The sequence below is a fragment of the Fringilla coelebs genome (assembly GCF_963513975.1).
Source record: "Fringilla coelebs genome assembly, chromosome: 14".
NCBI classification, from domain to species: Eukaryota; Metazoa; Chordata; class Aves; order Passeriformes; family Fringillidae; genus Fringilla; species Fringilla coelebs.
The window spans coordinates 7722495-7739198 of record NC_140040.1 but is presented as its reverse complement, the minus strand read 5'-3'; the positions used below and the strand labels follow the sequence as shown (position 1 = coordinate 7739198).

General features: G+C 41.4%; 1 protein-coding gene across 1 annotated transcript in view; it reads left to right on the top strand.

Moving 5' to 3' along the window:
- GLG1 (golgi glycoprotein 1) overlaps positions 1–16704 on the top strand; it is an 80798-nt gene that overhangs the window by 22744 nt on the left and 41350 nt on the right. The window contains exon 2 of the mRNA XM_084215394.1: positions 14736–14768. Within this exon, the coding sequence (XP_084071520.1) occupies positions 14736–14768 (33 nt within the window). The remainder of the gene's footprint in view (positions 1–14735; positions 14769–16704) is intronic.

Below are 16704 nucleotides of genomic sequence, written 5' to 3'. Positions count from 1 at the left end.
TCACTTAAGTACGTGTAAAGCACCAGAGACCTTTTGCTTTGTAACACAGGTGCAGTGGAAAGCTCTGTATCACTGGACAGGGTTAGATGGACATTTAATTGTATTGCACCTCTGTGCATTGAGAACCTTCTGTGGCTGCTTGCCAAATGTGGGTGACAGTGGGATGTCAGTGCTTCAGCAGCTTGAGAGGTGTGAAGATGATGGGCTTGTCAAGTGCTCTGCCAGGCAGTTGTACCACCTCAGCTGTGTAATACTCTTAAGTGTTTTATTTTGAATTTAATTGTTTTGAGGTTTGTCGGGGGGGGGGGGGGGGGGGGGAAGATAATTTCTTGTGCATAAAAGATGAAAATCAAAGTTATTTCACAGTATTCTGTTCTTGACCTCTGAGTTTAGGCTGGTTTGGTAATTTCCTAGATTATCCACTATAAAAATATCCTTGTTAATGTGCTTGCCTCAGGTAATCTGGTAGATGCTACGTGATAGTCAGAAATGTAAACCTGAATCTCCTAAATTCAATTTTACAGGCTTCAGGAAGCCTGAAAATGTTACTTTTGCAATGCCTGGGTTGTGATTAAATGAAAATTGTCTGATCATAGCTGTTCTTAATTTGCTCTAAGGCTTTTCTGTCCTTGCCTCTTGTTTTGGAGGGCAAAGAGGATGGAGGTAATGTATTGCTATGTGCTGTAGTCTGGGCAAAGAGCACCGAACCACATGTGTTGATTCCAAGCCTGGCACTCACCGGGAGCTGTATATTTAAAAATGTAGCTGATAAAAATGCATACAAAGGAAAAGAAAAATCTTTAAATGACCTTTACAAGCCCAGACTATTCCATGTTTCTATGATCTTGCTCTCACTGTGTAAGTCATCTCTCTTCCTTATTGTGCCATCTGAGTTCAAAGTGAGTTTGTATAAGACTTTGTGTGATAACTTTCTAATTATTGGAGAATTGGAAAACCCCTAAGGGCTGTCTCTGAATGCTGAATGGGTGCTGGAGAAGATTTTGCTCTTGAATTCCTTTTCCATCTGCTCTTGTTTTTTCTTGTGTCTTATTGGGATTCTTACCCAAGTGATTCCATTGGACTGTTGAATGCTCACTTTTAGTAGATATTTTGCTAAGACTTAATTTTCACTGAAAACATAAAAGTAAAATCATAAGTGTCTTCTAAGAGGTAAGAGGTGATATTCTTGTTGTGTCAGGTATTCTTTCTTCATGCACATTTATCAGGCATGCTCCTACTTCTTGATGTCATTTGGAAATATCTGACTTCTTCCTGAAAGAGATCTATTTGATAAATGTCATACCTCTTGTGTTCTGGGGTTTGTCTCTCCTTAAAAACTGCCTTGGAAGAATTGTATGTCCATCCTCCACTATGTATTGTGTGATAATCCTAAAATGGAGAGATAAACTTATAATCTGATGGGTACATTTTAAAGGTTAGTTTGCTTTTGCATGGAGATTGACAAGGTTTTTCAGGCAACAGATTTGATTCTCACCCTGAACAAAAACTCCTTAAAGCTATTTAGGATATCTCAGGAGACCAAAGCAGGTGGTTTTGGTTGCAATGTTGGCCTGTGCTTACGGCATTCAGATCTCACTTTGCTCTGAAAGTTGTGCTATCCCAACAAGTTTTTCTTATCATGCAGATAGGAATCGGCATGCAAGGGATGAGGGCTCACATGGGGTGGAAAACTGCTTACCTGAGAGTACTGCTGTCACCTCTTCCCCTAAATGTCCCCACAAGTATGCCACTGCCTTTTTGTGGACATGCAAACCACATCAGCTCCACATGAATAAGAACAGATAGAATTCTTGAAGTCCCATTCTCAAGCATTACCTGTTGGGGAAACATCTTTATTCTGCTTATTGGTTAGGACAAAATAATTTTCCTACATTACCAGGTTCTTCCTGAAAACTCAGTATTGCCTGTTGGGCATTTCTCTGCCTTTAGAGATCAGAGATTTGTATTGTGTTTATTTCTTCAGCCACCACTAGGCCTCAGAAGTTCTGTACCTTGCTTGGGTGTGTATCTTCAGGTAGTTTAATAGTGTGTGACTATTGAAACCATCACCAATGACCAGAGTCTAGAATGAAGTGTTTTAATACTATTAAGTATTAATTGTTGTTGACTGAATCCCTAAACTTTGAAGTTCTCTTTTGGACAGAATAGAAAATTCTGTTATAGCAAGAAGACAGAATAGTACTGCCTGAGAACTCGCCTGCAGCTCTTCCAGCCTGCCCCAGATTTTAGGTCTTTATTCCTGAGCCTTGTAATTGATTTTATTGTTTGTCAGGAATAATGGTGAGAAAGAATAACCAGCTGTTTCTAGAGCAGTTGAATTGTTGATTTAATTCCTGTGTTTTGACAGGTGAGAATTGTTCAGCAGTGGTGTTGGTGGTGGTCCTGTGCACAGCATTGTGCCTTGTGTTGGTACAGAGCTGTGGCAGTGATGAGCTTATTGCTGTTCTCCCCTCTGCCTCTCTCCCCCATTATTTTCTTTCTGTCGTTATTAGCAGAAAAGCTGTAGGTGTGCTCAGTCTTTTTAATTGCAGCTTGTCTTTATTCATAGCTTTTTAAGTAGGAGTTACGGAAACAGTAATTGGGAGGATTTGCAGGCAGGTGTCTGGCTCTCCTGTATCCCAGTAAGACATTTTTCTACTAAAGTTGCTTTCCAGAAAGCCCTTCAAGCTGTCTTCTAAAATCCAGCATCAAATGTGTAGTGGTTTGTTGGGTTTTTTTAAGTTGCTCATCTGTGCAAAGCTAGTCAGCTATAATTTCTTTGGCTTGAGGGGAACTGATACTGACCTGGCTGCTTACCATGGTATAATTTTAAATCCCTTGAATTACCATTACAGTTCAGAATTTTCAAGCAAAGTGCTTGGGTTTATGGCTCTATCTAACTATTGAGTTGAGCAGTTCAAGCTGAAAAACCCTAGTGCTTTTTGGAAAGGAGCTCTCAAAACCACAAAATACATTTAAAGCCAAGCTTCTATGGCAGAGTAGACCAGTACCTATGGAGAAGTGTGCTGCAGCTCAGTGCTCTGGGCTTCTTCTGGGAGCAAGGTTAACAACTTAAATGTGTATCTAACTTTGTGAGAAACTGCAAAGCTTTAAATAAGAAGATTCATGTACAATTTTCTTTATTTTGATCCTTTATTCCATGTAGAGAACTGAAGAGAGGTACTTGGTTTGTTTGCATATTCTGAAGGCAAGCAGAATTTTTATTTGGTAGTTTGTTACTAATCCCATGGAAACCTTGCTTTAGCACTAGCTGTAAAGACTTATTCATGTTCATTTTTCTGTTGAACAAAATCAAAGCAATTTTATCCAGGGTTTGCTTTTCTTCTAGTTATATAAAGAAAATATTATGATTTATCCAGGTGAAAAGTTCTGCAGCTGTGTACAGCACCATGCTGGTCCTGTGCTTTTGAGGAAATTATACCCAAGGAAAGGTAGGGAAAAAATACATTTAGTTGGCATTTCAAAAGTAGTCTCTTAAAATGCCTCGTGGGTTGCATCTGCCTTTCCCCTGTATTCCATACCCAGATTCCTAAATAGCTGAAGTGTGCCCTGTGCTGTGAATCAGGCCTGCCAGTCGGTTGATGACTCATTTCCTTATTGGTGCAGATGTGTATAGTAAATGTTTCTGGATAACTCTTTTCATATGAAATGTGTCTCCCCTGTGGGGAATGAACACACAGCAATGGCTTTCATTAGGTGTGTACAAAAACCATCCTGATAAAAAGCTCAAATGGCTTTTCTTGGTGAAGAAAAGGTTATCTTGGAGCAGTGGTTGAATCTTGGGAACTGCTGTGATCCCACTTGAGGGTTTTTTCTTTTTTTTTTAATCTTGCTTCTCTGTCCATCTTCAAAACAAGCTGCCATTTATCCCAGCACAGTTCTTTAGGTAAATGCTGTAAGCATTTATTTAAGTTTCAATAAGACTCCTTTTGAGTGGCATGTTCTACCTTTTGGCCAAGAAGGAATGAAGCACTACTATATTTTACATGTCAGTAAAGGCATTAGCACAGCAGGTTGGCTGAAAATTGTTTTGGATAAAATCTAGGTGTGTATTGCTGAAGTATGTTAGCAGAAATTAGGTACTAAAGTAAAATAAAGTGCATTAGCCATGTGGCACTGCTGGAGTCTCCAAGAAGAAAAATGGCATTTCTGGTTTGGTGCTGGTGCTGAAGTCTGTGACTGAGCACTGCACCTGGCAGCCCTGCTGTGAGTCACTGAGCCTGGCTGCCTTCACTCGCCAAGACATTTATAACTTGGTCTAATGTTGTGATGTATAATCTGTCTGAATGCAGAATGCCTAATGATGTTGTGAATCAGCTGGTTTCATCTTGTCTTTCTGGTCTTTTTCTTGTCATGGCTCATGTGAAAGGAGAACCAGACACTACGGAAATCAATTTACCACAACAATTTGTGTGGCTCCCAGGCAGATTGATTTAAATAAGCAAGCAGCTTAGATTTGAATAATTTCAGTCTTGCTTGAACACTCTAGTAATCTTTCTAGAGCTTTCTAGTTTGGTGATACTATTTTGCAGCTAATCTTAGCTTTTATTGCTAAGCTCGGTATGTTTCCTGACTAAATTGATATGATCTGTAATTATTTAAATGCTTGCATGTTAATGTTTCTATCTTTTTTTAATAATGTTTTAAAATGGCAAGCCATTATCTACTGAATTACTTCTCCATGTGTTAAGCTGCTTTTGGATAGAAATGGGAGACTTAATTAAAATGCAGAAGATGAGTATTGTTGAAGTAGAAGTAAAAGTACTCAAATACTGGATCAGAACAGTTGTTTTACATGGAAAAATGCTTAATATATCAGTCCAGCTTTCCTGGTCATTGTGACCTTTGAGACTTGGCAACAAGGAATTTTTTTAAAATTTCTTAATTATTAGAAAGAACGACTCTCTTAGTTCCTGTTCAGAGCCTCATCTTCAAGGCATTGATGTGAATGCTGTTGTAATTGAGGATCTATTTGTCTGTACCTGTGGAAAGGGCTCATTTGTCAGAAGCTGGCAATGAGCTCACAGTGCCGGAGGAGGGTTGCCCTGGAAGTGCATTAGCAGGTTCCCAAGTGGTGCATTTATGGCTTCAAGAGCAGAAGCATCCTCTGCGAGTCCCTTGTCACAGAGCAGTCCTCCAGTATCCTCATGAATTTTCAATTTGGTACACCTTGCCCAGTCTAGTGGATTGATGGTACCATCCTTCACATGGACTTGGTGGTTGTTTTGGTTCTCCAGTGCAAGGAGAAAGGACTCAAATTCTGGTTGTTTGTGCTTCCTTGAATTTCTTCTGTTTCTTGGTCAGAGGCTGGTGGTAGGTACCTCTCTATGACTAAGGCTTCAGTTGGCTTGTCCTCACCAGTGATTTTTTTGCCTGATCCAGAATACATGTATCTGAAATTCATTTTACTAAGGACAATGGCAAAAGTGGTAATTAGAGCTGTTAAATTGTGGGTACAACAGGATGGACACTTTGCCTGGTTGCCTGAAAGAGAGTTGCAGAACTTTCTGTTGAGTGCCTTCTAATTTTATTTATAAAGGATGGTAGGTTGCAAAATTGATGGTAGGTTGTTTTCAACTATTATATGGGAAATGCAGCTCAGTAGTGCCTTCTGAAGTGCAGGGTAGCCTAGGGAGCAGGGTTTATTTTGGATGTGCATCTCATGGGCAGCCTTCCTATATGGGAAGAATTTGAAGTGGGAGCACAGCATTGTGCTCTTTCTAGGACTCCCTAAAAATAGCCTTCAGATCTTTCCTGCTGAGCTCAGCAGGCATTGGGGGGAATCCAGCAGAACAGATCTCATGGGGGAAGCTCATCCAGGGTTGGAGAAATCCTCTGGACTGCTAAGGCAATGTCCTAATTCTCTGTTGCAGAGTGTTGCTGCTCACCAACTGCTGTTGTAGGCTGTGCTGTGGACCTTAATATGTGTTAGCCCTTTGTGCTTATTTGCTTATTCCCACTGTGTACAAGTGCAGAGTTGTTCCTTAAGTGAATTTACTTGGCCTCTCTAGTTTAATGGGCTACTTTCTTTTGAATAACCTGAAAGTTTTCAACAGAGAAGTTGCTTTGGAAGAATTGGAGAATGAATAACAGAGCAAGTCAGGCTTTTTCCTGGTATGGAGTGGTCTCTTAAAATATTTAAAAATCCTGGCTTCTGGCCATTACTAGTGGTGTCAAGTCAGAAGCTTGTGTGGCTTTTGACTTGATGTGGCTCTTCTCAGCTCCCATGTTATGTCTGTCATAATGAACTTACACTGGGACATGTCCTATCAGTGTTTTCATTGCTGTCACCATAGCCTAGGGGAGCCTCAAGTTGCCATTGGATTCTCTCAACAGCTGTGCAATACCTACGGCTTTTCCTGTGAGCTTGTGAATGTTGCAGTAAAGAGAGGATGGACTAAGCTGAGAAGGGGTGGTGGCTGGCCGTGGTCATTGAGCATTTGTCATATTTTTTTTCATGTTTGAAGAGTACTGTGATCAAATTGACACATACAGGGGATTATAAAGTCAGTGACTGTAGTTAGCATTTAAGTGAGAGAAGAACTGAAACAGTTTATTTTAACAGCAGGGAGTTTCCCTACTCAGGACTCTTGTTCTTCACCTGCTTCTCACTGCAGTGAAGAAGTGAGTGATGTGCTGGGCCCCTGCAGATCTTCTGAAGAAAATTCCAGTGTTATATTTCAAATCCAGCTGTTAGGTGTGTCTGCACTGGCTGTACTCAGGGTGGTCCTGCTTTTGAGGGAGACTTCCCCATCACATTTCATCTCTCAGGCAGGGTCCAGGGGACTTTGTACATTTAGGAACTCTCTTGCAGTGTAATAGCACTGGAAAGCTGGTATGTGGGGTCCCTTGTAAATCTTGTCCCTCTTGTTGGCATTGCCAGATAAGAAAACTCATGTTGAATACTGCATGGGAATTCGGGGTGACATACACCATGCAGAAGATTAAAATAGTCCTGTTCTTGTTACAGCCGAGGACTAGTGCTGGGTGTTGTGTAAGATCCTCTACAGGCCTGTTCATCCATGTGTAGTGTAATATCCATCATGATTTGGAAGTAGTGATGTTAAATGTAATTGTTCCTCTCACTACTGTCCTGAAGGAAGAAGGGAAGACTTCAAATTAAAATTGTTCTTCTTGTGGTTTGTGGTTAAGGCTGAAGTGGCTTCTCTGAGGCTTTTGATTTTTATTGCCTCTAAACAGAATAGCTGGCAGGAGTTAAAAATAGCAGAGTCTGCTTCCCACCTGTTTGGATGCTCGTCTTATTTTGGTTTGGAGGTGGAATGCATGAATGTAAATCGTTAGGATTAAAGCAGTGCTGCTCACGCCCCTGAGCACGGAGAGGAGATGCAGGAGATGCTTATTGTGCCTTGGTGAGGATGGGCGCCTGATTGATGTGACACATGTGCCTTGCTGGAAGAGGGGGAGGAAAATGCTCCTGGGGGGGGATCCTTGGGAGCACTGTTTGGCTTTCAGTGTGGAAAATTGGAGTAATGAGCCTGCATGTTGAATAACAGAGACAAATATGAATATTGGCTGGTGGAGTGTTCTGAGCATTGTTCACTCTGCCGAATGAAGCAATAGCCCTTGGCAGGGGAGCCTGGTACTGGTTAGAGGTGCTCTCCAGCAGTGATGGTGTAATGGAGCTGCCAGCAAGGTGGGATGTCAGTGCTTCTTGGCTTTGCTCTGCAGCACAGCACTCCCTGCACTGGGTTGTGGGAGTGAGGTGATGAGTAAGCAGCCTTTGCTCTGAAACCTGCACTTTTCTGCTTTGGTACGTGGAACTTTTGGTGCACACTGTTTTCTTAGCTCCTGTACAAAGGATTTCTCTGGTTCCAGGCCATGTGCAGCCAAAACATGATTCTCTGAAGAACAAAGCATGGTTAGAAGACTGTTTTCATCTTAGGAGACAGGGGCTTTACCACTCCATATACAACAGCCTTCTAGTTTGTGTAAAACTCAATATTGCTTTTGAACTCTTCGTGGCTTTTTGGAAGCTTTCTATAAAGTTAAGCTCAACTTGGGGTACTATAGGTATATACTGTCAAAAGATGTGGAGTCTCTGTATGGAGAGTAAGTCACAGAATTTGACTTAGAAAGATTATGAATGTATTTGCTAAAAGCTCTTCATTAGCTGCTGCACTGGAATTTTTTGAGACCTCCATTTCTTTCTTGGCTTGTTTGTCCTCTGCATCACCAGCGGGGATGCTGTGCAGTACTGCCAATACTCATGGAATTGATTTTGCCTCTTTACTGGAATACTCTAAAGTTTAGCTGGGATGTTTCTGGTTGGGGTTAAGGCAGAATGCCATCCAAAAAGGTAGTTTGAAAGTAAAGTTGTGCCAGCATAGCTTGTGGACTGCTTGATGCTGCAGATGGAGATGCCACTGTGCGTTCCCAGTAAACTCAGTGATGCTGGGAGGACACTTCCATAACCCCATTTGTACTAACCTGGCAGAAAACTCTAAAATGACAAACAGTTTTCTGTAGATTTTCTGAGTTTTGGATGGTATGATGGGCTCAAGTCAACTATAGGGGTGAGAGGACAGCAGTCTCCATGTCACCTTGGTTGGTGGGATAACAGCTCTCCTTCCCTTCTCCTTTTATCCTCTCTTGTGACTTTACCAGCATCCTTGCATGCCTTTTGGTCTCTGAAGCTTTTTGCTGGCATTGTGAGAGAGCTTTCCAGGAGCAAATCCTGAAACCTCCTGGCAGGATCTGCAGCTCAGTGTCGGTGCTATGCTTAGCAGCAGAGCTCTGTTGTGGAGGAGTGTTGTGGGAAACATTATATCTGGTAGCAGTGCTGCCAAACTTAGGTGGCAAACCCATAATTTCAAGGTCTGTGGTGTTCCACAACTCATTAGGACTGCCTGTAAAGCCTTTGAGAGGAGGAAGAGGGGGGACTAAGAGAAGAACAACCAAACATCTGGGGCAAATTTGCTTTGATTGTGCTGACTGTTGGAATATGCTCTGGTGTGTGGATCTGTGTTGAAAGGAGAAAGGCTGAGATGGCTCAGGGGCTTTAGAGTCCCCTATGCAGGGAGGCAGAAGCAGCAGGGATAAGAATAGCTTGTGTGAGAAGGCTGTGGCACTTCCAGCATGGAGCAGCTGTGCAGCCTCTGAGCACCCACCCTGCAGCTTTGCACGGGTGGCAGCAGCCAGCTCAGAGCAAGTGATTTGCTGGTAAGAGCCAGCAAAGATACTTGCCCAGTCAGGCAAGTGGAATCTGTGTTTCCTTAAAATTTCATCTTGGTCTTTGTTCACTTCTGATGCAACAGAATTTAAGCTTGAACATTTTCTGTGCTGTTCCTGCCTTTGGTATTTGGCCATGGAGGGGTCTCTGCTGTGCAGGAAAGGTACACAGCCTGCTGAGGACCTTGCTTAACGTCAGATATGAAACAAGCAAAACCACTTTTGACTTCCTATCAAAGCTCCAACAGAAAGAGTAGGACTTGCTGAGCTTTCTTGGTGTTTGAAGCAGATACTGAACAGTGGATCCTCAAAGTATCAGGGGACAAGGTCTGCTTCATCCTTGTCTCCTTTTTATGTGGCTGCTGAGCCAGAAGGACACACATGTTGTGCTGGAGGTTTTGATGTTGCTTTGTGCTATATTTTCTGAATAAGCATACTTACCTTAATAATGTCATACCCCTGGAGGATATAAAATGTCAGCGAAGGTGGAAAAGTTTGTGGAATGTAGAATTCAGCTTTAAAAAGTAGCAAAATTTGATGTTTGGGGTGATGTGCCACTTGTGCTGTGTGTGTGCCAGATGACTAAAGAAATTGGTGCTGGTCCCAGTAGTTTGTTTGTAATGCACAAAGTTCTGTGTATGTTTTGGTGTTTGTGTATAACTTGGGCTAATACATTTACATAAACTAGGGACACCTAACCAATATGGACATAATTGTTTGGGTAAATGATTTGCTGCATTGCAGACTTTAGCTCCGTTCGTAACTGGGAAAAATTATTTATATGAAATAAGCAAAGTATATGGAAGCTAGGAGCATACAGCTTTGGTGCATGATATATCCACAGTTACCATGCTTTAAAGAGGCTCTTTTCAAAGCATGGATGGTAAATATAAAGTGTTTTTGCTGACATGACGACGCAGGGTTTGTTTTTAGTACTAAGAGTTCACTGGCATTAGAGAGTGTTTCAAGCTTGGCTTAACAAGTTTAACTTTCATTGCTCACTAAATGTGTAATTAAGTTACAACATCTTCTCATCTGTTTTGAACTTAAATTATCACTGGTTTTAGCTTTCCTATCACACATGACTTTTTCAGGATTGCAGGATGTGTGAAAATGGTTTACTGTAGCCATATGCTTCTTGGCTCAGAACTCCGGGATGTTTCAGTAGGTTTGAAGCATGGGTGGTTGTGTGATGTGTGGTTTTTCTTTTACAAAAGCCATGTTGATTCTTGCCTAGATTACTCTATCTCCTCATTTTTCTAGAAATTCTTCTGCAGAATATTTTCTAGTGGTTGCATTGGAAAGGGTTAGCAGGAGGGTGGCTCCACCAGATGTCTCCTTGATCCCTGCCTTGCATCTGGATTGTGCTGTTTCTAGGTGTCCAGCAAGTCTACCCAGCTTGATACCTGAGGATTGAATCACTTTATTGTGAGTTTGCTATCCTGGCTGGGTGTGTTTGCTGAAGAGATGCCTGTTATCTGTGGGAAGGGCACAGCTAAGAAGCCAACTGCCCCTTTATCAGCTCCCTGGCCTCCTCCTTAGATGCTTCTAGGTCAGCAGGCCCACTCTATCATTTCTCTACAGATCCTGGTGATAAATGTGTTTAGATCAAAGTGGAAAAACCAAAACATGAGCTGCCTGCACTGTGTGTCTGTGTGCACCATCCTCTGTGCTGTAACTGACTGTGTGACAGGGCAGTAAACTGGGGACCACCTGCATCCTGGCTGGACTTCTGTCTACCCTCTCCTTCATAGGAATGTAGCTGCTTTCAGTAACATCTTTTCCTAATAGACTTGTTTGAGGTTTTTGCAATCTTCTTGAATTTAGGAAGAGAACATCTACTGGGTTCTTCCCATCCATAGGCAAATTGCTTTTTTATTTTGCTGTTTTGCTCCATGTTGGTTCTCGATGGCTTTTGCCTCAGCAGGTCCCAAGTCTGTTATCTTCAGTGTCTGAAGATTATCCATAGCTAGTATTTGAGATATGCCTGGTTCTTGCTTTTCAACAAGTTCACTGTTTTTCTTGCCTTAAAAGAATATTGGAAATGTCTGCCATCATCCCCATAAGAATAGTGGAAATGTCTGCTGTTATCCCATCTTCTGCTCTCAGGAGGGATTAAATTCTGGGAATCAAGGCCCTTGAGCAGTTGACTTCAGACTCTTTCATTTGCATGACTTTTGCAAGGAAGCAAAGGAATCTTAATGCTGGAGATCTGAAATAATTCTTGCAGAGTTTTCCCAAGACCTTGACTTCCACAGAGCTGTAGAGCAGTTTGGGTTGGAAGGGACCTTAAAGGTCATCTCATTTCAACCTCCTGTCGTGGGAAGGGACACCTGGGTGGTGATGCATGACACTGGTTCAGTCACCATTTCCTGTTCCTTTGGCTCCCAGCATGGTGATGGTCCATTTCTGCTGCTAAAGCACCAACACCTGGTGGCCTTTTGGGCCTGGGTAGTGGTGGTGGGCTTATGCCTTGCTGTATAGTTTTGACCTAGTTTTATACTGCTGCCAAAGCAGAGAGATTTAGAGAGGGATGGATGACTGTCATGGTTTTCTTCAGTGAGTTGAGATCTGGTGGATGGGAAAAGACACTTTTAAACACAGTGGTGTTGATGACGTCGGTTTGGTGTGACAGGACTTCACACAAACCTTTGAATTTTTCTGTGGAGTTCATAACACTAATGCAATGTGATTTGTGGCTGTTGTTTGTGGTTGTATGGAAAAAAATGCTTTTTCTGTTCAGGTTTTCTTATATGTGGTACTTGTTCTAATCTCTGCTTTCCCAGGGAGGTAGGAAGTGGTGTTTGTACTCTGGAATGTGAGTGTTAGTGTGTGAAGGAGTTTGGAGAACTTCTTAGGGAGCTGTAAAGGGAGGCAATATATTCCCACTGAAGCTGCTAAACAGCAAAAGCTTCCGTGAGCCCAGAGACACACACATTTTCTGTAAAGGCTGTTTTTAATCCTTCAGTTTGGAGATATATCAGGAGTGCTTCTCTCTTGCTAATTGGTGAAATGTCCTTGCCATCAGTTTTCTCTCCTAAAATGCCTTGACCAGGATGTGGTGCTGGTCTAGGCTGCTCCCTGTTTTCCCCTTGCCCTGGGGGTCTTCTGTGCATCCACAAGCTCACCATGTGGGACTGACACAATGCAGCTTTTCTTGCTCTTCAACTTCCCTTAGTGGTAATTTGAAACTGACTTTTTTTTCATGACTCGTACTGCATATAGTTCTGAAACTGCTCGTTTGGAAGGTTTCTTGGGTGGCTGCAGTGGACAGAGGGCCACAGGCAGAATGTGGGTTGCACTGGGGATAGTTTTCTTCCCCTTTTTCAAACTCAGCCCTTCAGTTTATCAGACAGAAACTGAAAGGATTGTTTTTCTCATGTTGCTTCACTGAAATAGGGAGAAGCAGGTCAGCATTGCATGGACCCCCCTCTCCAACACTTCTAGTGGTCAGAAGGAAGAAGGATCACAGCTCTTAGCTAGCAGGGGGTTCATCTTGTTCCATATTGGAAGGTTTATTGGCTTGATAATCCACTTTGCATATTTAAGTCCTGAGCTGTGAATGAATGCAGCACTAAGGCTTAGCTAAGGTCCCAGTTAAGTTCCATTACTCTTCTCAGAAGAATAAGGCTAGATTTTGTTTCACAGAGCTGTTTTGCTACAGAGCACAGGAAAATCTGGTATTTCAATGTGTAACGTCTTATTGTTGTGTATTTCAAGAAAACCTTGTTTAAGCTTCTCAAGTCAGTGAGAACAGGTATGTTATATTTTTGGGCTCATCTTCCCAGAAAAAAACCCTGAGCTTTAATCTTTGGTGGATCTGAAGCAAAGGTTACCAAGTTGGAGGGTGCAAAAATAATTGAAGTGACCCTGAAGAGTTTTGTGGGAGTGCTCTCTGACCCTTACAAATTCTCCTGCCTGCAAATGTGTCAGGAAGTTCTGTCCTCTATAGCAGAATTCCAGTGCTAGCCTATATATTTTTATAAAGAAGCTATCCTTGACTAAAAGACACAGACAGCAGTTTCAATGGGGGGCCCTCTGCCTCCCAGCTTTTGAAAGTAGTCTGAAACCTTCATCTGTTGCTGAAGGATGTGGGATGAGTGCAGAAAATTAAGGGAAGTACACTTTGTAAGTCACAATAGTGTTAGTCTTAGAGGCTGCTGTAAAATAAAGCTATTTGGGTGGCATCTTTGTTTTCAGTTGGAAGAATCAGTTCTGCAGTCTTAGGATAGCTAGCAGACATCTGCTAGTCTTTAAAAAAAGAATTATATCCAAATTTTCAAATTTATAATTGCTTTGAGAGGTACAGTTCTAGATCATGTCAGTCTGACCAAACTGCAATTAATTACTGTAATCCTTCAGGTACCATTTTTTATGTTCAAAGTGGAGAGGTGATTTCTGCCACTTACTGCTATGAAAAATAAAAGTGCTTTAGTTAATAATGGCTGTAATTAAGAGCTTGAAAACGTTTTCCAGGCTTGTTATTCTCCTCATAAACTTGTGTTCATGTTCCCCAAAGCACCAGTGGTACAAGTGTTGGTGTAGCAGATCGTGCAGCAGCAAATGTTGCATTGAAAAGCTCTGCTTGCTTCAAAACTGCTGAAATGCTGGTTCTCTGATGTCAGATCCCTGAGGTCTAGCATTGTAGTGTCAATGATGTGTTTAAGCTTAGAGTGGTTTTGTGTCTTGTGGCTCTTAAAGCGTGTCTGGCATCTTAAGTAGCAGTAGAAGGAGAGACTTTGTGAGTTAGGGTTGACTTTCCTGTGGGTGTGACAGCCAGGTGATTTTGTCCTGCCTTTGTGCTGTTCTGCTGTGGAGAGGAGATAGGAATTTGTATGATTAACTTTTTTCAAGGAACTCTTCATTGTGAGAGCTACTCAGGCTGAAAGGAGAATGGGATGGTTTGCACTCAGAGTTCTTTCCAAAGGAGCTCCCCAGGAGAATATAGTGAATATTTTGAAATGATATATGAATATTGGATGTCACCAGTTCTCACAGTTGAAAGTATAAATCTTGGGGCTGCTTTGAACCAGCCCTTTTATGTACAACTGAAAGAAAAGAGCTTACTTCTCAAATGGGGAATGTGTACGTTTCAGTCTGGGCGAGGGGAGCGAGTCCTACCATTCTCCTTCAGTTGTATGCATCAATCTAATTTTTCTTTAAAATCATGCTCATATTTCTTTGTTTTCCCTCAGGTGCTTTTTTGTCTTCTTAGTTTGGGCAATTGTAGCAGATGCCAGTGCACAGTGCATTCATTATGTTTTTGTAGTGTCTACATAAATGCTGCTACTCTTGTGCTTTTGTTCTGTTAATACACCATGGTGTATAAGGTACCTGTTCATTTTTTGGTAATTAGGTATCATCACTCTTGTGATTCAGATTTTAAAATTTCCCGTCAATTGTGTCAAGTTGTTTATTACAGTGGAGAAGAGTTGACAGTGTTTTAGTTTCAAAAGTTTAGACTCTTCTCTGTTAAATGCATCACATTGGTAGTAAACTGACACTCCTTTTCTTTCTCCTTTCAGCCAGATAATGAAATCTCTTCAGACTGCAATCATGTAAGTATTGCTTTGTTTATTTACTCTCTAGCTATGGCATTTGCACCTCCTATCTCTTGTGAACCTGAGGTATTTTGCATAGTTTGGTACTTAGCAAAGGTTATTAATCACGACACATTTGGATTTCAGTACTGGCCTTTGGAGGAAGAACACAAGGTGACTTCTTTAACCCAGTATAACCACATTGGTCTTAATGGAGACTTCAGAGTGGAACATTTTTAAGAACTTTATAAACTGTACTTCTGTATCAGGGGAGGATAGCAGACGTCTTTCCTGTTTTATAAATGGGGGGTGGTTCCCATGAGTTACTGGGAGCAATGTGATGTGTTCCTTTTGGCAAAGATGTGAGCAGTACTGAATTTAAACTCTTAATTTCAGCTGTTGACACCTTCTGTATTACTTTCACAGCTGCTAAATTCTTAGACTCGTTTGGAAAATGCTGTGGGGGTGTGATATTTAGAGGCAGTTTGAGACACTTGGCTGGTTTTAGAACAGATTTCCTCTCAGCACTGTGTTTAACAGTGAGCAAACTATTAGCCAGTTTTTGGGCTGTCAAGCTGACTCTTCAAATCCCAAGACTCTCAAAAAAAAAAAATCATTGCTGAGGTTGGTGTTAGATTTCTTTTGGTTTTTCTCATTTCTATTCTGTCAGCATATACCATATCAAGATCCTTAATTGCTTGGTTAGCCCTGAACACAGACAGACAAGTGCATGCCTCAGTGACAGTTTTGATTTTGGATGCTTGAGAAGCTGTGTTTTGTTTTATTATTGGAAGATATATTCCAGAGATGAAGCCCAGTCATGCTGTACAACCAGTAATTTCCAACTGTGTTTATAAATTAACCTTTAGCACTGCCTGACTTCGTTGGCAGCTGTAATTCTCTGTTGTGCAGGGTTGGATCAGATGAAGGGCACAACATGTTTCTGTTTAAGTCTTTTTGAAAAAGAGAAAACTCCAGTAATTAAAATGTATCTGCCTGACATTTAAATGTGCCAGCAAAAATTACCTGAATGAAGAAGAAATTGAGAATTTTAGAAATCAAAGTTGGATCTTTCTTCTGCTGAATTAAGGGATGGCATCTCTGCTTCAAATGTTGGGTGGATGTGGATTATGGAAGCCATTCACAAATAGGAACTGTGGGCTAAGATTCATTTTCCCAGGCAGAAATTGAAGGGAGGTGATAGAAAACTAGACCACTGAGAGATTGTCTCTTGTCCAAATGTTTTCTTTGCCTCTTTCTGCAGTACAATTGCTGATCATCCCCTGGAAAATACTGCCTAGTGCTAAAATCAGGGGTTTTAAGCTGCAAGTTTAACCTTCTTTCTGTTCATGGGAAGGTTCATTTGGAGAGCATCACATTTTGAGACTCTCCAAAGTGTGAGATTACAAATGCAGAGATGTATTCTCATCTTGTGTCCTCATTCTTGTACTTCCATTTCTGTCTGGGAGAGGCCTACAGTGCTCTTTGCAAGGACAGGTTCCTCATTCATTCACTTTTACCTACTAAACCTCATGTTTACAATTTACTCCGTCTGTAACACCCTAGTTTACCATCACCTCTTTTTTTAGCTTTTCACAGTTCCAAAACCATACGAGGTGTGGAAGGTGGTGCAGTTATGCTGATTCTGATTTTGGTTCTCTCTCTGTCCTTCCACCCTCCTGGAGCGGGCATGAAACTTGTGTAGAGCATGTGATTTTTTTGTGTACAATTGAAATGTCAAAGTAAAATTTTGACCAAATTTTATCTTTTTTATACTAATTCATCATGAAGGCAGACTTTTTAAAATGAATTTTTACAACTTTTTAATCTTTAAGTTAATGAAAAATGTTTAAAGGCCACTTAAGTTCCTGGAAAAACAGATGAGCTAATAGAGCAATCAGGCAACACTTCAGCTATTAGTTTGTTGAGGTTTCACGACCCTGCCCTGTATTTT